At 43.6% G+C, this 21563-nt stretch overlaps 7 protein-coding genes across 7 annotated transcripts; 3 read left to right on the top strand and 4 right to left on the bottom strand.

Annotated features, from left to right (window-relative positions):
• The first annotated feature begins 4196 nt into the window (after positions 1 to 4196).
• On the top strand, positions 4197 to 4805 carry LOC137611342 (histone H1-like). The gene has a single exon (XM_068339489.1). The coding sequence runs from the start codon at positions 4197 to 4199 to the stop codon at positions 4803 to 4805; it is 609 nt and encodes a 202-aa protein (XP_068195590.1).
• Positions 4806 to 6878: 2073 nt separating this feature from the next.
• On the bottom strand, positions 6879 to 7342 carry LOC137610581 (histone H2B 1/2). The gene has a single exon (XM_068338233.1). The coding sequence runs from the start codon at positions 7333 to 7335 to the stop codon at positions 6961 to 6963; it is 375 nt and encodes a 124-aa protein (XP_068194334.1). The 5' UTR covers positions 7336 to 7342; the 3' UTR covers positions 6879 to 6960.
• A 981-nt stretch (positions 7343 to 8323) lies between these two features.
• On the bottom strand, positions 8324 to 9361 carry LOC137608371 (histone H2A). The gene has a single exon (XM_068334715.1). It carries the CDS (start codon positions 9280 to 9282, stop codon positions 8899 to 8901), a length of 384 nt encoding a protein of 127 aa, XP_068190816.1. The 5' UTR covers positions 9283 to 9361; the 3' UTR covers positions 8324 to 8898.
• A 253-nt stretch (positions 9362 to 9614) lies between these two features.
• Positions 9615 to 11099, top strand: LOC137612436 (histone H3). The gene has a single exon (XM_068340968.1). It carries the CDS (start codon positions 9629 to 9631, stop codon positions 10037 to 10039), a length of 411 nt encoding a protein of 136 aa, XP_068197069.1. The 5' UTR covers positions 9615 to 9628; the 3' UTR covers positions 10040 to 11099.
• Positions 11100 to 11781: 682 nt separating this feature from the next.
• Positions 11782 to 12156, bottom strand: LOC137613761 (histone H4). Its single transcript, XM_068343192.1, has one exon. The coding sequence runs from the start codon at positions 12146 to 12148 to the stop codon at positions 11837 to 11839; it is 312 nt and encodes a 103-aa protein (XP_068199293.1). The 5' UTR covers positions 12149 to 12156; the 3' UTR covers positions 11782 to 11836.
• Positions 12157 to 12728: 572 nt separating this feature from the next.
• Positions 12729 to 14352, top strand: LOC137609375 (histone H2B 1/2-like). Its single transcript, XM_068336362.1, has one exon. The coding sequence runs from the start codon at positions 12750 to 12752 to the stop codon at positions 13122 to 13124; it is 375 nt and encodes a 124-aa protein (XP_068192463.1). The 5' UTR covers positions 12729 to 12749; the 3' UTR covers positions 13125 to 14352.
• Positions 14353 to 15562: 1210 nt separating this feature from the next.
• On the bottom strand, positions 15563 to 20857 carry si:dkey-16n15.6 (organic solute transporter subunit alpha). Its single transcript, XM_068338464.1, has 7 exons — positions 20745 to 20857; positions 19231 to 19382; positions 19041 to 19114; positions 18813 to 18968; positions 17774 to 17885; positions 17359 to 17611; positions 15563 to 15927 (listed from the first exon to the last, which is right to left on the bottom strand). Exons 1-7 carry the CDS (start codon positions 20809 to 20811, stop codon positions 15563 to 15565), a joined length of 1179 nt encoding a protein of 392 aa, XP_068194565.1. The 5' UTR covers positions 20812 to 20857.
• Positions 20858 to 21563: the final 706 nt, after the last annotated feature.

Genomic DNA, 21563 nt, shown 5'->3' with positions numbered 1-21563 from the left:
TCTTCAAGAACTTTCTTAACGTCCAGTGGATCGACTCAACAGCTTTTGGATAACACAGTCTGTTTTCAATGGAGTCTGAACTTATCAAGTCGCCGCTGGATATGAACAACAACAACAACAACAACAAGGTGTTTTTCTTCGTCATATTTGTATTAGAATTTATTCTGAGTATGAGAACACATGTTTCTGTCTTACTTAAAGAGAGAAAGATAACTATATTATGGACTCACATCCCTGTTACTGTGATTTGAGTACCAGGTTTTAATTACATTAACAGGGTTGTGTCTCCAACAGTTTACTCAGACTTTAGAAACTATTTAGAAACCTTAACCAGCTGACTGGGAAAAGAAATACACTGGGGATAGAGACAGGGCAAGGAAAAGAGACAGACAGAGAGTGAGTGGCAGAAGGGCCGGATCGAATTTGCAGTCATAATCGTGTAGTTGCTGAAGTGGGGGCAGGATTTCCAGGACTTTGGATTTATGAGACTGTATGAGAAATTATGAGGCATTATGATCCCTAATGAGACCTTATGAGATGTTACAAAACCTTATGAGACATTATAAGCCATGAACTTGTGAGACATGTGACATTATGAGACCTCATGAGAGGGCCTTACAGTCACAACATTAGCCTCAGTCTGTCCTGTCTCTCCTGCTGGACATGACTTAGCTGCAGGTGTATCCCCACCTATATATTTGATTAAGCTCACTTCGGGCAGCTAGTCGAATTAGCTCCGATCTTCACGTTTGTCCGTGTCTCTCACTTAAGAAGCCGTTTTGGCTTCATCAAACATAGCGGTTTATATTCTTTGATTGTCACGGACCTCTCATTGTTGTGTGGGGAACTCCGATGCTTTATTCACCAGGACGAAACTCACAAAGCCGGCGTCTACCCAAATAGCCAGACCGCAACGCCGAAGCGGCCTTCGTCTTCGCATTCGTCCGTCCCACACGTACAGAGCCGTTACGGCTTCAACGGACACAGCAGTTTGTCTTCTTGTGACGGTGTAGAAAAAAACAGAAACAAAGTCTGTTATTATTTTATTATGGAATTTCCACGGATTCGCGCTAGTCTGACATATAATTTAATTACTTTACATGTTGTAAACACATTGTTCTTTATTTTACCCAAATGGTGTTTACAGTCTGTTGGGGTTGGGAGCCCTCTAGTGGTACTTTCTGGAGATAACACCATCAGATGCCAGCGGTGGTGCTGAAATGAGAGGATGGTGCCAGTTGAACTTTACCAGAGATGGCTCCAGCAAGTGTTTAGTCAGATGTTAGAGAAGGACAGTCACACATTTAAAAGGTCCTCTGCTTGGTAGTCCAACCAGCATTACAACCCATAATAATAGACGTTCCACTAACTGTTATGTGAGTATAAGCCAGCAAATGTCAGTTCTGGAGGTTCTGGAACCCCTACTAGACCATGACAGTGAAGAGGAAGAGGATGAATCTGAGTCTTTTAACCGCATTAAGATCAGTTCAGCTTCTGATGATTCTGATTGTGAACCAGATCAGAAATTAGTCTCCCTGTCCCTCCAGCCAAGACACACATGGAACATCTTCAACCAACCTAAAACAAGTCCAGCTGGTTCCTTTTTTTCTCTTCTAGATTTACATCAGACTGATTGTGTGTCTTTAACATGGAATCAGTTCATAAGAGATGGTTCCAATGAATGGTTGTAATGTTTTTTCTAACTGGAGAAATTTGAGTTTTGTTGTGATTCATCAACATCAAAAAGTAAATGCTGATATTTAAAATAAAATTCTCCAAAACAATGTCTGGACTTAATTCTCGTTCGAATTGTATTTCTGGTCTATTTGTTTCCGGACTGCAGCTTCAGGAAAGACGCATAAAGTACCCGACCCAGAGAGAGGGAGACCCCCTCTGACCCCGTGATCAGCTCCACCAATCACAGAGGGGAGGCCACACAGTCTGCTTTGACTGGAGTATGAACTAAGAACAATCACTGCTGATCATCGACGACAAGAACAACAAATAGAAAAACAACAACAACGACGATGACGACAACAAGGTGTTGTTTATCCTCATATTTACATTTGAATTTATTCAGAGTATAAGAAGACATAGTCGTGTCTTATTTAAAGTAACATAATAGTTTACTATTATTATTATTATTATTATTATAGGGGTATTTCGGAATTGTTGGACATTTTACATCCCATCCATCAAATTCTTAATAATCCACATACAAAATACGAAAATATGCAGTTTCTGAGTATTTTTACTAGTCCTGAGAGAAAAGTATGAAAACAGTTTTAAAAATACCAAATAAGTGTGGTTTACCCCCTAAAATGCACTTTTTTCTCTTGTCTCACCTACCTAATGACCAAATAGGACCTCAAATGAAAATGTTCAAATTAAATTTATATTTCATTTTTTGTATTATTTATTTATTTGCGTGTTTTCACTGTGGGAACATGTTTTATAAACAAAATATTTCAAATAATAATTACTATTCATGGAAGACGTGTCCCACAACATTCATGCAACCCTGTCACTATAAACTTTTTAGCATGATAGAAGAAGAAAGCAGTGAGTCACATCATCCAGTGGACTTGACCTCATCCAACAGTTTTCCAAAAGAATGGGTGGAGCAAAGGTCTGTCCTCTCTTCTAGTCTTCATTTTTACGTACCCCCCCCCCATTTTTTTTCCTGGGCTTTTTGCTGTTTTTCGTGTGTGTTCAGAACGCTCTTGTGTGTTTCATGGATATTTTGTTCTCTGTAACCTTTTTCTGTTCTGTCATTTTGTGAACAGTATTTTTACTGTACATTCTGTAATAAACTGTAAAGGAAAAAAAAACTGAGTTGCTCTTTACTGTAATGCTTTTGACCGTGAACATTACATGTGGACATAAAGTTCCCAACCAAGAAATTTTGTGTACATTTTGCATGCAGAAACCAGTACAACTGAAACATAAAAGTGTATGCAATTTTCATAATGTCAACAATACCCAGTATTTTGAAACCTGGTGTACTTTGATTAACTGCATGTACCTTGTGAAGTGAACACAAGCGTTACTGTTTGACGCAGTAATTTCATTTTGAGTCTAATATCCAGTGTTTTGGTAAAGTGTGTGTGCAGAGAAAGATGTATTCTATTTTGAAATGAAGAGTTAGTATTTATTTAACAAAATGTGTTTTTGAGAAGAAAATTAACCATTTGGTCAGTTGTGCTTACCAGACATGAGACGTTATGTGACCATAAGTGACATTATGAGACCTCATGAAAGAGCCTTACTATCACAACATTAGCCTCAATCTGTCCTGTCTCTCCTGCTGGACACGACTTAGAATTCAAAAATGTTTAAATTAATTGAAATCAAGTAATATGTGAAACCAAGTAGTTATTGAGAGAATGTTAACTTAGTTATTTCAATGGGAATGGAATTATATTCTGTAAACTGAGCTAATCGGGCCTTTGATAGTTTATTGATAAATGTGTATCAGAAAATGCCTAAACATGCTGGGAATGTAAGATTTAAAAATAAAATTATGTTTGGAAATCTTTCAAACTCCACTTTGTCACATCAGTGTCACTATGAACAGCTGATTTGTGTCCAAACGAGCTGCCAGCAGCAGAAATGTCCACAGTCCACAGCTGTGACAGGAAGTCTGGCTCCACGGTCCCCGAGCCTCGGTCACCATCAGTGTGTTTGCTGCTCCACAACAACTTGACTTGAGTCCAAAGTGATCCTCAGCCGACAACTGCTGTCACTTTGATTCTCTGAGCAAAGATGTGGAGTCGCTGGAAAACGGAGTTTGATGGAGCTCCGATGCATCGGAAACATTTCATCACGTTAACGAGTGGGAAAAGTCACGGAGACTGGCGGGACACGGCGGTGGACTCGTGAGGTGTGGAGGCTCCCTGAACTCAAGCCAGAGAGTCTCAGAGTTCTCCACGAGTTCAGGATGAAGAGGTTCTAGTCCGCGGTCCTCTCCCTTCACGGCCAGCCTTCAGGACGCGTCCCACGGGGACTTTGGAGTGTTTTATCTGTGACAGAAAACACAAGTGAGCCCACGTTCACGCCGGACAGAGGGGCCGCTGAGCTGGGCTGAGTCTCCACGGTTCTCATGGTGCGTTTAAGGCCCGCCTCCAGCTCCGGATTCGACAGCAGTCGTTTCAGCGACGAGAATCGGAGTCCGGAGGAACGAAACAGAGAAAACGATGGCAGAAGAAGCTCCAGCAGCAGCCGCGGCCCCGGCCAAAGCAGCCAAGAAGAAGGCCCCCAGACCGGCTAAGTCTGGCCCCAGCGTCAGCGAGCTGATCCTGAAAGCAGTGGCCGCGTCCAAGGAGCGGAGCGGCGTGTCAGCCGCTGCCCTGAAGAAGGCTTTGTCTGCCGGCGGCTACGATGTGGACAAGAAAAAGGCGCGGGTCAACATGGCCATCAAGGCTCTGGTGGCCAAAGGGACTCTGGTCCAGACCAAGGGCACCGGGGCGTCGGGCTCCTTCAAGATGAACAAGAAAGCAGCCGAACCCAAGGCCAAGAAGCCCGTCAAGAAAGTGGCGTCTAAAGCCAAGAAGCCCGCAGCCAAGAAACCGCCAGCGGCTAAAAAGCCCAAGGCGGCGGCAGCCAAGAAGCCGGCAGCCGCTAAGAAGTCCCCCAAGAAGGCCAAGAAACCTGCAGCCGCCAAGAAAGCTGCAGCCAAGAGCCCCAAGAAGGCCACCAAGAGCCCCAAGAAAGTGGCCAAGAAGACCAAGGCCCCCGCAGCCAAGAAAGCAGTCAAGAAGGTTGCTAAGCCCAAAGTCAAGAAGGCAGCAGCCAAGAAGAAGTGAGCTGTCATCATTGTGATCAACACACGTCTGACTAAAGGCTCTTTTTAGAGCCCCCATGTCCACAATGAAGAGCTCTCCTCACAACACCTGCTGCTCATCATCATCACATCAACTCTTCTCATCTTTCCTCACACCACCATCACTGCTGAAAAACCACATCACTACTGATGAGCTACAAACTCACTTCATTCACTAACGTTACACTCATTCACCATCAGCAGCTGACCACATACTTCATACACAATGCAGTCACTTTACATAAGAGAAGAAATAATTTATTCAACTTTTTGACAAATTCTAACTTATTTTTTACTCGTTCCTTTGAAGAAATTATATATAATTGAAATAGGTAAAAACTTAAATACATTTCTCACAACCAAACACTTAACGGGATGTTCACTGAAAGTTCATTCTCATTAATTGAATTCCTATAATGTTTTATTTCAATTAAATCTACTGTACAACATTTGAACGCATTCAGCTGACAAAGCATTATTAGATAGAACACAAAAAAATTGTGGGCAACATGATCAAAAAACGGATCGGTTGCAGCAGTTTTATTTTCCCATCCTTTACAATCCATTAAATTACCCACAATATGATCAATATAGAGACAGAACGAAAAAAAGTAACAAGATTTATTCTAAATAAGTATTGGTCAATTCACATCATTTTACATTATAATGAACAACTGACAACTACATCACTACTGCTGAGCTACAAACTCACTTCATTCACTAACGTTACACTCATTCACCATCAGCAGCTGACCACATGTTTCCTTCAGGGATTCTGCATTTACTTTCAATTTACTTATTCAAGACAATGAATAATTTCAGTGTTAACAAGTTTTCATTGAATTTATTGTTGAAGAAATGTATGAAATTTAAGTGATTTAATAAGTAGAGTAGATATTAACTTAATTTCTCACAACCCAACATTTTACTTGGGATGTTCAAAGAAAGTTCAGTCTCATGACTTTAATAGTTTCTTTCAGATAAATCGGCTGTAGAAAAAATTGTTTTATTCAGCTGACAAAGGATTGTTAAATATACAGAAAAAGATCAAAAAAGGAATCTGTTGAAGCAGTTTTATATTATCCCATCCTGTACAATCCATTAAATCACCCACAATATCACCAATACATAGATAAAAAGATTCATTCTACATTCTTCCTCTTAGTCATGTCACATCATTTTACATTATAATCCTTAATTATTCTATGTTAACATGTGTTCTGAGAATCAACAGACCAACACAAATTATCACTGAATCCATTCTGTGAAATAACCCCTAAACATAAAACACGAATGTGTTCCAACAGTAGTTCTAAGTAAATCTTTCAAAGACGCTCCACCCTCTAAATTTTGTCTTCAATTGAAGATAGTATTTCTGATGTTTTTAAGGATACAGTATCACACTTTGAAAATGCTGGACTCTAAAAACTATTGTTTTCATGTTCTGAAGTTTTATTTGTGTATTTTTCCCAAACGTCAACATAATATGACCATATATTATGACCATATAAGAAATACGTATATGTACACACATTTCTAGTTTTGAAATTGCTTTTTTGGAAATAACTAAATATTAAAATAAAAGCACACTTTGAAAAGTTGTCTACTATATTTTGTTCGTGGCTTTAAAATGAATTGATCTAAAATCACCCCCAACAGTTTAGTTCCATATACGCTTTTAAATTTAGCACCATGTAACATGAGTTGAATTGACACCAGTTCTGTTTTCTATTAGTGGACGCTTCCAGTATCAGGATGGTGTTTGACGGGGAAGAAAAGAAGTCCAAACAGTAAACAGTCTTTGCAGAGTGGTGATGGGGGGATGGTTACCTGGGGGGGGGGGCATTGTTCATGAGGCTGACTGCAGTGGGGAAGAACAATCCCAATGCGATTAATTGACGTCGCTGCGCGCAGGTTTCTGCGTAAAATTATTAAGGAAGAGTGCTGGTTGAACTGTTCATCTCGTTCTGACATCTAACACCGTAGTATTTAATGTCTAGTTATAACCTGATTACAATAAGTTGGTCCATCAGACCACAGAACAGACGCCCGCGTCTACTGACAGACCGGATCAGCTCTCCTGAGGAGGTGGTGGCTCTTAAAAGAGCCGTTGGGCTGGGGGGTCAGCAGGAGGAGGTCTACTTGGAGCTGGTGTACTTGGTCACGGCCTTGGTGCCCTCAGACACGGCGTGCTTGGCCAGCTCCCCGGGCAGCAGGAGACGCACGGCGGTCTGGATCTCCCTGGAGGTGATGGTGGAGCGCTTGTTGTAGTGAGCCAGACGAGAGGCCTCACCGGCGATGCGTTCAAAGATGTCGTTCACAAACGAGTTCATGATGCCCATGGCCTTAGACGAGATCCCGGTGTCTGGGTGCACCTGCTTCAGCACCTTGTACACGTAGATGGCGTAGCTCTCCTTCCTGGTCCTCCTCCTCTTCTTGCCGCTCTTGCTGGCGGTCTTGCTCACGGCTTTCTTCGAGCCCTTCTTGGGCGCTGACTTCGCTGGTTCAGGCATTCTTCTTCTTTCTGGTCACACAGAAATGAATCCCGACTCACCAGTGACTCTATTAATACAGACTCCATTCAAAGCAGACTGTGTGGTCTCCTTCCTGTGATTGGTGGAGCTGATCACGGGGTTAGAGGGGGTCTCCGTCTCTCTTTGGGTCGGGGTCTTGATTCGTCTTTCCTGAAGCTGCAGTCTGGAGACCAATACACCAGAAACAATTTCAACGACAATGAAGTGTGTTTATATCTAATAATAATGAAATATGTTTACTCTTTTGTGAATGTGGAAATACATGAAGACATTTTTACATCAGTTGTGACCACTGATTTTACACACTGCATCATTATGCAGTCATACTGTCATAATTACAATTGTAATGTCCCCCAGGGGATCAATAAAGTATACCTTCTTCTTCTACTACTTGTTACTAATGCTGTATTTGTTGTGACGGATTTTCAGAAATACACGTTTGGATAAATGATGTAAACTTCTGATGTGAACTTGTTCCTATAAAAACATTCCAAAAAGCTTTCCAACTTGGACGTATTTACATGAGGTCCATCACATGTGTGTTGGATCTGGTTTGAATCCATCAGCTCCATTCATCAACTGAACGTGATTCCTGGACTTCAGGATGGTTTGGAGCTCTTCCCTTGTGAAGGGGGTTAATGTGAAAAGACGGAAATCCTTCAGAATTTATCAGTTCACTGTTACTCCAAAAGAGATGTTAGATACATAATCCCTGATCAATTCTGATTAAATATACAATAAAAATATTGTTAAACTTCCAAATGACGGAGCCTGTTAGTAAAAGTCAAACAGCTTTAAAGGATAATGTTGAAATTAAACAATTAATGAACTGATATGTAATTTGTCATTTAAGTAACTAAAATTCAGCAATTCTCTTTATTTGCATCATATACAGTAAGCATCTCCTCCTGAAGGTGACGCTTTCTTTGTTAAAATAAGGGCTACAAGGATTTACACAAATAATAATAGAGCAGAAAACACAAGTCTTGACAATCCTTTAACCTTAGTAAAATTAAAGAGAAGACTTAAACCACATGAAAAGTTTGATTCATTTCTATGGACAAAGTTGTTTCCTTCATGACTTCACTCCCTCAGTGTCTGAGGATTTTTTCTATTCCAGAATTCTGATCTAGCCAGTTGTAATCATTTTACTAATGTAATGAAGTCTGTTTCTAGACTTACTCCAAGACTTTTCACCAACTTTGTTAGAAATAATTGAAAATTATTTTTAATCCATTACAAGGGTATCGATCATTGAAATGAGTTACTGTGGACACATCCTGTACCTATACTGGTCAGCAGGGTTTCAGTAATCTGACAGATTCCAGTGGTGAAATGTTAATCCTTGAAGAATGAGCAGTTTCCTGCTTTTAGGACTTGTTCGAATTGGGTTTATGAATTCTTCATTACTGTGCTGCGATCCAGATTTGTCCGTATATTTTAAAACTTCATGCTACAATAAAGAGGAAAAACGTGTCTGTTTGTCAGCCTTGTGTGGCTCTGAAAAGAGCCGTTGTGTTGCAGCTTGTGGGCTCCAGCAGTTCACTTCTTGGCAGCCTTCTCGGTCTTCTTGGGCAGCAGGACGGCCTGGATGTTGGGCAGCACGCCGCCCTGAGCGATGGTCACCCCGCCCAGCAGCTTGTTGAGCTCCTCGTCGTTGCGGACAGCCAGCTGCAGGTGACGGGGGATGATCCGAGTCTTCTTGTTGTCACGGGCAGCGTTTCCAGCCAGCTCCAGGATCTCAGCGGTCAGGTACTCCAGCACAGCCGCCAGGTAGACGGGGGCGCCGGCACCGACGCGCTGCGCATAGTTCCCTTTACGCAGCAGCCGGTGAACACGGCCGACCGGGAACTGGAGCCCGGCACGAGAGGAGCGGGTCTTGGCCTTAGCTCTGGCTTTACCGCCGGTTTTACCACGTCCGCTCATGTTCGACTGCTTTCTCTAGAGATGCAGCTCACAGAAAATGGGGCTCAGACCGCCCCCACCTTCAGTTATATGGAGCAGATCGCGCCACTCTCCCCGCCGGACCAACCAGAAAGAGGCTGACGGGAGCTGGTCAGACGGGACGTTCCAGCTCTACTCGGCTCCAATGAGCTGCGGGCTGTGTGACGCTCCACTGGGCGGAGCTGAGCTCCAGGAGGAGCCCCCCACCAACCAGTGGTCGGAGGTCCGACTCCGCCTCATCGCTGTTCAGCCGCTCGGACGCTTTAAGAGCAGCGGCTCTCCTGTCTCCGCAGCATTCTTGTGTTCCTGTGGAGACAAGCCAGAACCGATGGCGAGAACCAAGCAGACCGCTCGTAAGTCTACTGGAGGCAAAGCCCCCAGAAAGCAGCTGGCCACCAAAGCAGCTCGGAAGAGCGCTCCGGCCACCGGCGGCGTGAAGAAGCCTCACCGTTACAGGCCCGGTACCGTGGCTCTGAGAGAGATCCGTCGCTACCAGAAGTCGACCGAGCTGCTGATCCGGAAGCTGCCCTTCCAGCGTCTGGTGAGAGAGATCGCTCAGGACTTCAAGACCGACCTGCGCTTCCAGAGCTCCGCTGTCATGGCTCTGCAGGAGGCCAGCGAGGCTTACCTGGTGGGCCTGTTCGAGGACACCAACCTGTGCGCCATCCACGCCAAGAGGGTGACCATCATGCCCAAAGACATCCAGCTGGCCCGCCGCATCCGCGGGGAGAGGGCTTAGACTGACGTCACAGCCCCGCTGACACCCCAATGGCTCTTTTCAGAGCCTCTTCATTCACTGATGAGAGCTTCTCCTGTGTTCAGTAGATTTAGGTTCAGTTCTTTGTTTACATGTTCATGAAACAGAATATAGGTGTTACATTCTGGGATGGATTTGTTGAAATAATGAAGGTTGCTACAACTTTTGCGGCTGGAATCTCAAGAGCAGCATCAACACCTGTATTAATATATTCCACTGAACTAGATTATTATTTAAATACTAGGTTCCAGTGTGTAAACTTGAATAATGTCACATTTTAGAAAAGTAACTCGTGGAGTCACACATGGTTCAGTCGTGGACCAAAGTCGTTCATTTGAATATTAGTTCAGTATTTAATAAGTTGACATGTGAGTCTGGAGTGTATCTCGGTGATGGCTCATTCTTAACATGTATGCTGCTCTGGGTTCAATGCCCACCATCTGCAGCCCTACGGGGCCACAAGCCTGTCACCTGTGGGCCGGTCCCAAGCCTGGATAAATGCAGAGTTGCTGCAGGAAGGGCATCACACATAAAAACTTCGCCAAACAAACATGAGCATTCATCTAAATGAATAATGGACGACACGCTGTGGTGACCCCAGCGGGATCAGACCAGAGTTTTATTCAGTGAGTTGACATTTATTACATTCGTGGATGATACAAATTAATTTTGTTCAGGGCCACTAAAAATTCAGACTTGAAGAGATTGTTAACAGACAGAAAAGGAGTCCATCAGGTTAAAAGAATTCTAGCCATAAAAGTTTTTAAAAATTTGTAAAATGGTGTTTGGTGGATTCAGGGCAAATCGCAAAATTCAACTAATACTAAAGGGAGTTTAAATTGCAAGAATAAATTAAATTCTTGGGAGTAATTGTAAATCATAAATTCAGTTGGAAATTCTGTAAAAGTATTGGTGTTGTGTGTAACTTTAATTCATTAAATTGTTTTTCAACATGAGTAAAGTTTTTGAACAAGTGTACATATTGTGTTACTAACTTGTAACCCGAAGTCGCGACCCATCACTCCGCCTCCCCCAGTCATGTGTGGTTATTAATCATGTGTGATTAACTGCATGCCAGCAGGCCCCTAGTGTGTGTTGTGTTTATAGGGGCCTGTATACATGGTTTGTGCTACTAACACGTATATATGTACGTGCATGTACAACAAGGAGTGTAAAAGATAATTTCCCTGTTTGTGTGGACAATAAAGTGTGTTTAATCTTTAATACCGTATATGTCATTGTGTTGAGGTTTGGGGAGAAACACACAGAAAGCATCAAATTATGAAGGCATTGATAAAAATGTTTTTGGTGTCTTAGTTTTAGATATTGTATACTTAAAAACATTGGAAAACTCTTCTGAATACAGAATAAAACACTAGTAATTTCAGATCAGAAACTAAAAGAGGTCCCTAACTAAGACCAGTTGGCCTGTGTCTACATTTGACATAGTCCCCTGAGCAGTACCAGGAATGTTCTATCCATTACGTGGTAGCCATTTAGTGGACAGATGATGAAGGAAACAGCGTGGATCTGTTTCACCTGGGGGGGGTCTCGCCAGATCTGGACTAGTCAAACTAGTCCAGGTCTAGCTGGACAAGTTCCCGCTAGTTTGGACATGGGCAACTAGTCTGATCAGGGTCTTAGTGTAACCATGTGTTCCTAACTTTGTCAGTTGAATGTACACATTAGGTTTTGTACTAACAATTTATAGACAGAACTGGACTCTTTGAACAGTGCTGGTCCTGAAAAGGACCTTTGGTTGATGACGTCACTAGCGGTCTAGCCCCCGAAGCCGTACAGGGTGCGTCCCTGCCTCTTCAGAGCATACACCACATCCATGGCGGTGACGGTCTTTCTCTTGGCGTGCTCGGTGTACGTGACGGCATCACGGATCACGTTCTCCAGGAACACCTTCAACACACCGCGGGTCTCCTCGTAGATCAGACCGGAGATCCGCTTCACTCCACCACGGCGAGCCAGGCGGCGGATAGCGGGCTTGGTGATTCCCTGGATGTTATCACGGAGAACTTTCCGGTGACGCTTGGCGCCTCCTTTCCCGAGTCCTTTTCCTCCCTTTCCTCTTCCACTCATCTTCAGATCACAAGTTCTGGACGGAATGAGGAGCCGTTGGTTCTCACAGATGAATATGTCTCCTCTGCGGACGTAATAGAGGACAGAGGCGGAGCTACTTCTCTCCTGATAAGGTGGGAAAAAATAGAGCAGTGGTCTCTTTGGAGGGACAGAAAGTATGTCTTTATTATTTTATTTTATTATAACATTTAATTATTTTTGTTTTTATTTCATTATTTCATTTTTTTAAACATTTCTTTCTTCTTTACTCTCAGCATTACCCCCTGATTCCCTCTGTCCTATATGGTGACGTTCTACAGTAAATGGAACCCAACAGAACCCGACAGAAGAACCCAAAGCTCCGTGTGTTCTGGTGATGAAGAGCTGCTCACACCTCAGTCACGTGATCACCGCTCGTTGTCTCGTCTTTGTCTTCTCTTCTCTTCGTCTCCACACTGACCTCAGAGAAAACACAACCGGACCGACCACCCGGTGTGCAGCTCCACCAATCAGAGGAGAGGGTCCACACAGTCCTATTTGAATGGAGCCTCTATAAACCAGGTCACACCCCCCCCCGACTGCGTCACTCGTTTTTCTTTTCAGAGGAAGAGGAGGAAGAAGAATGCCTGAACCAGCGAAGTCAGCGCCCAAGAAGGGCTCGAAGAAAGCCGTGAGCAAGACCGCCAGCAAGACCGGCAAGAAGAGGAGGAGGACCAGGAAGGAGAGCTACGCCATCTACGTGTACAAGGTGCTGAAGCAGGTGCACCCAGACACCGGGATCTCGTCTAAGGCCATGGGCATCATGAACTCGTTTGTGAACGACATCTTTGAACGCATCGCCGGTGAGGCCTCTCGTCTGGCTCACTACAACAAGCGCTCCACCATCACCTCCAGGGAGATCCAGACCGCCGTGCGTCTCCTGCTGCCCGGGGAGCTGGCCAAGCACGCCGTGTCTGAGGGCACCAAGGCCGTGACCAAGTACACCAGCTCCAAGTAGACCTCCTCCTGCTGACCCCCCAGCCCAACGGCTCTTCTAAGAGCCACCACCTCCTTTCAAGAGCACTTCTTTTGTCCCCACGTCTTCAGTTGTGTTCAGCAGCTCAACTCAAGCAGCTGGAAGAACCACTTCTCATCTTTTTTTGGCTTCTTTTGCAGTTGACAGATGAGCTCCTGCATCTTCTGGGTCCAGTTCTCCAGTCGCTGCTGTCCAGGGTCCTGAAATATCTCAAAATTCTTTGCTGTTGGTTAAATCTGATTTTCATATTTTAGTACATAATTTAAAAAACAAATTCTCATAGAACATAATGTGGAAATATCGCCACCTCATGCCTGTATGTTTACTGGGATTGGCTCCAGCAACATCCTTAATCCATGTAAGTGGAAAAAGTGAAGTAAAATTACTTGATCTGGGGAAAAAATGAAATGCCTCAAACTACCATTTTGAGAACTCTCAAAAACCACCCTATCAACTGCTGGTAGCTGCCAGCTACCAAACCATATTGGAGCTTTGCTTTATAAATAACACTGAATATCACTGAAATTGTTTTCAGCGTTTTTGTAGTAGCTAGGCGAGCGGAAAAAACCATGAATGGCTGCACTTAACTGTAGATCATAGTTTGCTGTCACTTTTTCTACGGCCAAGGAAGAGGAATCCTCGACCGAATCCCTGGGATCACCAGCGCCCCCTATCATGAGGCAGGAGAACTGTGTGCCTCATTTAGTGCCTTTTCCCAGCGGTTTCAGGACCACTCAACTCAAAAACGAAGTGACACACATGCAGCCGTTGATATAAAAAACACTACATTATATATATTAGCTACATTATGGGAATTTAGGTCTTATATTAGAGCAAACATGTTTGAACATTTTAATAACGACATGTAGAGAGATAAGAAAGTTCTTGAAGACGTTTCGTCTCTGATCCAAGAGACTTCTTCAGTTCAGAACTGAAACGTCTTCAAGAACTTTCTTGACGTCCAGTGGATCGACTCAACAGCTTTTGGATAACCATGACCTGGATGACTGAGAACCTACTGAATAAATGCTTCCAGGCCACATGACATTTTCTCTAATGAAGAAAGTTCTGTTTGCATTTTTCCCCTGAAAGAGCCGGTTTTTATTCATGCTTTCTGAACATGTTAATGTTTTTTTACTTGAAGTTTAGGCCCTCAGTTCTTTCGACCGGGATGTCTTTAACTTACGAGAAAAAGGATTATTCCGCTTTTTTTTGCACTTAAAAAATAAAATAAATAAATTCTGAGGTTTGTGTGTTCTTCAATCTAACATACAGGCTTGAAATTTATTTGCCTGGGTCTTATTTATGATGAGGTAAAAGAGCTAGCTGTGCACTCAGTTAAACATATCCTGCATTGAAAATTGATAATAAACAATAATGTGGACATAGGAGCCGGCTATAAGACACAAACTGGACTTGGGTTCGGACCTTTGTAACTCAATGTAATGTAAAATAAATCTAACTACTCCTTAATGTTAAGTAACTGAATTTATTATTAAGTTACAAACATTAGTTACACAGAAAAAATATGTTTGTTTGTTCCTCTGTTGCGACATAAATCATTTTAATTTATCAGATTATGAAACCCACATGAGTCCGTCAATCAAGGATCAAACCATCCAATGAGTAAAGAAAAATAAACAATCAAACACAAGTTAGAACATGAACTTTGTTCAAAAGTTAAAGTGGACTTAATTACTGCATTGTGGGAAATGTAGGCTTTTGTCAAAGCACACTTTTGACATATTTATTTTGAGACACTCTTACCTTTTATACTCACGCTGGCCATATAAAATGATGTGGATGACCGCACTTGGCCCCTAGGCCTTAAGTTTGACAAATGTGGTCTACGGAAATAAGACCAAGGTCCAAACATTACAAATTAAATGCATGTTATCCGTGATTAGCCTGCCCGGTACAAAGTAAGTCAGGGATAGCCGACTTGTCGACTACACACTGACAACAGCGTTAACCTTTCTCCAGAAGCATTGTCTCCATGGCTACCACTTTATTTAAATGAATTTTTCTTTTACTTTCTGTTGGATGGAATAAATGAATCAATGAACTAAAGTCTGAACACCTCACGGTGGACATCAGAACAGTAGATGCTGATTTGGTGATGAAGCCCAAACCAGCTGTTTGCTGTGAGGCAACGGCGCTACCAACGGAACCACCATGATGCCAACGGAACCACCATGATGCCAAGAGACACTGTAAGAGACAAATGATCAAGTCTCATGTTGAATTACCGTCTATAACATTCTCACGCTCCACGTGCACAAGCAGGGATGAGCCCACTCCACACAGTTTTAATATGTAGGGGACGTCTGCATGGAGACCTCTGGACACCAGACCAAACACAGAGCAGCATGTTCAGAGTTAGACTTACGTTTTATTTAGTCTGTTAGTCTGTCTGTAGCTCAAACTACAGTGACGTCCTCATGGTCCTGACAGCTGATGTCAGCTCTGACAGTAATGTGGGTCCCATCTACAACGGGTTCCACCACAGACCTGGGCCCCCCTGGTGGTGGTCTTCGCGGCTGAGGGAAGTGGAAGCCGTCCAGAGGAGCGTGCTCTATCCTGCACAGACTATCGTCGCCGCTGTTGGGCCAAACCTCCTCGGAAGGCAGGCCGATCTCCGGCGTCACCTCAACACCGTCTGTTTGAACAGCTTTCTCCATCTGCCAGATGTCCCCCGCCAAACTGGGCTCCACCTTACGGAAAGTATGACGGGCATACAGGCTGATGCAGAACATCTCCACGATCACGCAGTAGTGGTAGATCACTGGTGGTACACGGAGAACACAATATGCACATGTAAAGACAGTTAACAGCCCATGATAAACAGCTGGACACTCAAAGTCAACTTTATGAAACAGCAGTTTCTGATTTAATCAGTCGAGTCCTTTATCCTACAGGAGTGTCTTTCCAGACTAGAGAAAAGATCCAAAAAAAGAGCAAATCAACCCTGAAGCTTTCACAAAGCTATTGATGTCAATTTTAATGTCTGCCCATGTCTGTTAAACATCATCAACTGTATGAATGCAGGGATTGTGTATCATGTATAGCTACAGCCCCAAAGAGGACAGTACAAATCTGTTCAAAAGTCATTTTGGTGCATTTAGAAGGGCAGGTTGGGTCGATAGAGACCCCAAACACATTTGTGTCTTTCAGGAACGGGAATGATGTCCTTTTATTTACACAGTGCTTCCATCACAGAACCAGGCGATAAAGCGATGTGTGTAAACATACAGTATAGAAGGGTGTGGACAAGGTAGCATTCAGTCAAACATGACAGGAAACATTTCCTAATGTGTAGCAGTGACCAGAGCTGGCCCAAGGCTTAAGTGAACTACGCAACCACCAACAGGGGGCCCCCAGGAGTAGTTAACTTTGAAAAAATATATGACATGAATCAGGAGTGATGCTTAATGGTGGATATTGAAAGTATACATGTGCATTTTAATCTAATTAAATTTTTTATTTATCGTACAGTAACATATTATGAGCTTTCAACAGTGTTGTAGTGATTTTTCCAGTATTTGTGGTGGATAGACGTTAATTTGGGTGAAATGATGTCAACATGATCATTATTTTTCAATGTATTTTTCTTAAACCGACGTATAATCGAGAACGACTGAACTCTAAATCACCTGAACCTGTATTTTATTTATAATGTGTTGTTTTTATGTCTTGTTAATTGTTTTTCTGGTCAGTCTTAGGGAATATAACTTTAGTATTTAGAGTAGTAATGACATTTAATGGAGATCATAGAATATAATGCATAACGACTTATGAACAATTCAACTTATGAACAACCTCTCTGAACCACTTTTGTTCTTATGTTGAGGACTACCTTTATTTACATTTTTATTATCAAAAGTAAATTAATTTTTTTTTGTACAGTATATGGGAGTGATTATTAAATGTAACATAAAATTTACATGTTAAATGAATGTGCAAATGCAAATTGATGTCCGGTTTCTTGGGGTGGAACTTTTGATGCCAATTTGTGGTACAAGAAGCCCCAATCCAGCATCTTATTTTATTTCAATTTCATTTCATTTTTTATTTCTTATTTATCTAAAATTATTTGATTTTATTATTTTATTATCAACACTGATAGAAAACATGTTTTGCTTGGGGCCCCTTGGAGCCTTGGGCCGGCCGTGACAGTCACTTCGTTCCAGGTGGGGTGACCTGCGCCGTGACTTACGCTGTGACCTTGTCAGAACAGAGAAGGGTGGCGTGCAGGGGATGACCTTCAGAGCGCCCATGGTCTCCAGGATGCTGCTCTGCAGACCACACAGCACCAGAGCCACGATGATGCAGATGAACTTGGCTCGTAGTCCGTAGCCATGGAGAGCACTCTTAGTGGCTTTGTAAAACAGCAGGTGGCCGTAGAAGGACACGAAGGTGGACACGCCGATGATCCCGTTGACGTACAGGTTGGGGTTGACGGAATCCACCTGCAGCACAAGAAACGTCTTTAGGTGACTGAAGACACGTCAGAAAACCTTACAGGACTTCCTACTGATGTCTTTAGTCCAGTGTATCCATGGACAATACAACCCCTACAGCTCCACTAAATGACGACCGCTGGTGGGGCAGGGATTCGCTTGTCGACTCACGTCTCCATAGTCATACTGCTCGTCTGTCCACAGCACCAACGTCACAAAGAACAAGATGCTGCGAACGACTGACAGCTGCAGCACGGCCGCCATCATCCAGCTGCGACTGCCCCTACAAGAGAACATCCAGGTTAAGTGTGTTTCCTGTTTTATTTTGGTAGTCACGGTCTCCATGCGCTGGCTTTTACTGTACACTTCCTGTATTTGTCTACTTTCCCTTCTCAGGCTGCTCATGGCGTTCTCCCCATGTTCACATGTTCCCTTCCTTCTGTTCTCCCTTCTGTGCATGTTCAGCCTGTTTCGTCCTGAAAATCATCCCTTTGCATCCATCCATCCATCCATCCATCCATCCATCCATCCATCCATCCATCCATCCATCCACTTTTCTTGACGCCAGGACCATCACAATCATCTCGTTAACTGCTGCTGATTTGCCTTGCAGGTCACGGGTTCTGCTGGAGCCTATTACAGTAGATTATGGACAAGAGGCAGGGTATACCCCAGATGAGATGCCAGATGTCATCATGGGGCCACATGGAAGACAAGCAAGCTTCCTCCCCCCTCCAGAGACATACATCTGAGGTGAATTGATCAGTTCTAAATTGACCGTAGGGATAAGTGATTGTGTGAGTGGTTATTTGTCTTTCATGTTTCTCTGCAATGTGCTGGCGACATGTCTGGAGTGTACCCCATCTCTTGCCAGTCAGCTGGGACAGGCTCCAGCTATCGCTGTGACCCACAAGGCAGAAAAGCATCTGAAGACGAGACGATTACAGTTTCAAGAAGATGGATGGACGGACAGACGGATAGCTGGATGGGTACATCGGAGGGGCAGTAACCCGGTCTAGAGCTGGAGGGCGGCCGGTTCAAGTACCAAGTGGACCTTAATGTTTGGATCATCATTAAAATTGATTTCATTTCATTTCAAGAAAAGCTGACTTGGTAACAGTGGATTTTTTTTTGTTGCTAAAACATTTTCCAATTCTGCTAGCTATTCCAAAAACACTCCGTATAATGCAAATTTGTGTTTGTTGTGAACCTGTTGATGGCCACCAATGGCAGACAGCAGCAGCAGCAGCAGGGGAACGGATCTGGAGAGACCTGCTCTCCAGACAAGACTGCCAACATGCTAGCTTTCCCTCCGAAGAAGTCTGTGATCAGTCCCATGAACTTCAGCAAGGTGATGGAGTGGTACCTGCACACGAAGCAAGAATATGGAGCAGATGCGGTTCTGGTCTGGTGTTCACATCAAGACTTATTAACTCACAGTGAAGCGATGAAGTTACACAGCGAGGAAGAGCGTGGCACGTACAGCGCTATGAGGGAGGCGAAGGCAAATACCTGAAATGAAGCCAACATACTCGACTGAGACAGAGCCAAACGGGTTTTACATTCAAGCTGGTCGATCGTTGATTTTGCTTTGAGGGAAGTCTCGCCATCAGAAGAGAAGACGTTACCGGGTACATTCCTAATATCCACAGGTACAGCCGTTTCCGTCTGGATGAAGTGAGGTGGCGCAGGAAGAAGCCAACCTCCTCCAGGAATATCCCCAGGAGGACGAGGGCCAAGGCAGCCGGAATGAGGAAGAGCCACAGGTCATCTTTAATGGCTGCCGAAAAACACAATCTGATCACACCGAGCTGCATGGCAACTATTACAAAACCCTCTCTAGCATGTGAAAATGTTCAAGAGTAACTGTAACCCACATTGAGTTTACTGTATGTATGTATGTCTGTTCGCAATGTGCTGGCAATGTGTCCGGAATGTACGTCTGCTGGGATAGGCTCCAGCAACCCGGCAAGGACTCTCTTTTCTGACTTGTATGAGTCATTTTGAATATAAACTAGAGCCAAGGCAGTCACAGACTGCAACATCCTGCGACACCCCTGAATTCACAACTTTACCCTGACCTACTTGCATAGGTCAAAGATCAAAGCTAGTGCTCTTGACCTACTGGCATTGATCAAAGCACTAGCTTTGATCTACTCACACTGGCCTTCCCCTCTTGTCTTTCTTTGCTACCCGGTTCCTGAGATTGCGAAAGTTGAAATTCGACCTTGACCTAGTTCTCTCAAGGTCAAGGTCATCATCTCACTTTCATCCCCTTTGCCGCCCGACTCATGTGCTTTTTATTTCATCTTGATATCTGCAACAGTTGCGAGGATATTTGGTGGACATACTAACAGACGGAAACACGAACACACATCACCCATTTGAAGCGGGATGTAATCAAAATATAAGCTACTGGTATGAAATCCATCTCCACAACCGTACTGGTAGATAAATGTACTGTGCTGTGTAGGTGCTGTATCACTTAGTTGCTATCTCAACCTGCTTGCTTTGTGGTTTTCACAGGGAAGTTGATGAAAGAGACTCCTGCGATCGTCAGTTTTTCTGTTACGACCTGACCCCGACCCCCCGTCAGAGAAAAGGTATGTGACCCTCACAGGAAAAAGTTTGGAGACCCCTGGTTTTAGAACTTGTGTGTTAAATGTACACCACACCAGATACTTCACACAAAATGGTACACACCAAATACTACACACCAAATACTATACACAAAATACTAAACACCAGATACTACACCCCAAATACTACACACTAAATGCTATACACCAAATACTACACACCCAATTCTTTTTTCATTCATTTATTTTCACGAGCAGCTTCTTCCGTTGTCACGGGTCAAAGGGTTGTTGGAGGCTATCCCAGCGGATTCAGGGTGATACCGTTGCACTGCGGAGCCAACACCAGATACTACACATCCGAACACTATATTACTGCGCTGCGTGAAGTATTACAGGCACTGTAAGTGTAATGAAACGTTGCAAAGGTTTAGCGATCGCTGCATCGTTCTCTCTTCTGGCTGCAGAAATCACCCAGATAACGTCAAACACCCTGAAGCCGCGTAGAGCTGGATGTCCTGGTTTGGTCTCAGTAATCGTTCCTGCTGATGGAGAACTGGACTCACCGCTAAAGATTTGTGATGACAGAGGGATCTCAGGCCCAATCCCGCTACAGTTGTCCTCCCTTCCCATTGTGTGTCCCAGCTGTCCTCCTGTCTCATTACTAGAACTTAGACAGAGTCACCAACTAATTCAACAACACATGTCCAACTGAAAGCTAAGCTACTGTCGTAGTGTCCCTGAATGAGGGATGGGAATATTTTCAATGGCCTTTGTGCCGTTGTTTCCGTGTTGACATGAACAATCCCTGTCGGACCACATTAATAATTGACCAGGAACAGGTACCTGGACAGGTGGGGGTCCAAGTCCAGGCCATGTGAGGCAGTCTGTTAATTGTAGGGATAATAAAATGATCTGTGTACGTTATGATCAATAGGACTGAGAAATTATGGCAAAATCTGATTTATGGTCGGGCCAAAGGACAATAATAGGCAGCAGGATTCAGTCAGGTTACAAGGGGAAGGAGTGAAGATGGAAGACTTCAGAGAAACAGTGAGTGTAGTAAAGTGGTGTAGAACCGGATCCAACGGGCTGGAACAGGAGGAGGGAAGTGTCGAAGTTTAGAAGACATTGGTGAGGACAGCCATGACGGACGGATTGGAGACACTTGTGAGGACAGCCGTCTTATTTTACTGTTAGTCTCTAAATGAAAGTCAAAAATGACCAGATTAAATCATCAGTCGCTACTTGTCAACAAAGTTTTTACCACGTTCTCCTTCCATCACCCGACCAGACAAAGCAGTGAGAAGTTCTGCACCCACATCCATCCTGAGGATTCATTCAAGGAACTCAGAACTTCATTCATTCCAACAGGAATTTAAATG

This window comes from Antennarius striatus, chromosome 2 (assembly GCF_040054535.1).
Source record: "Antennarius striatus isolate MH-2024 chromosome 2, ASM4005453v1, whole genome shotgun sequence".
NCBI lineage: Eukaryota > Metazoa > Chordata > Actinopteri > Lophiiformes > Antennariidae > Antennarius > Antennarius striatus.
This window is presented reverse-complemented; position numbering and strand designations above follow the sequence as displayed.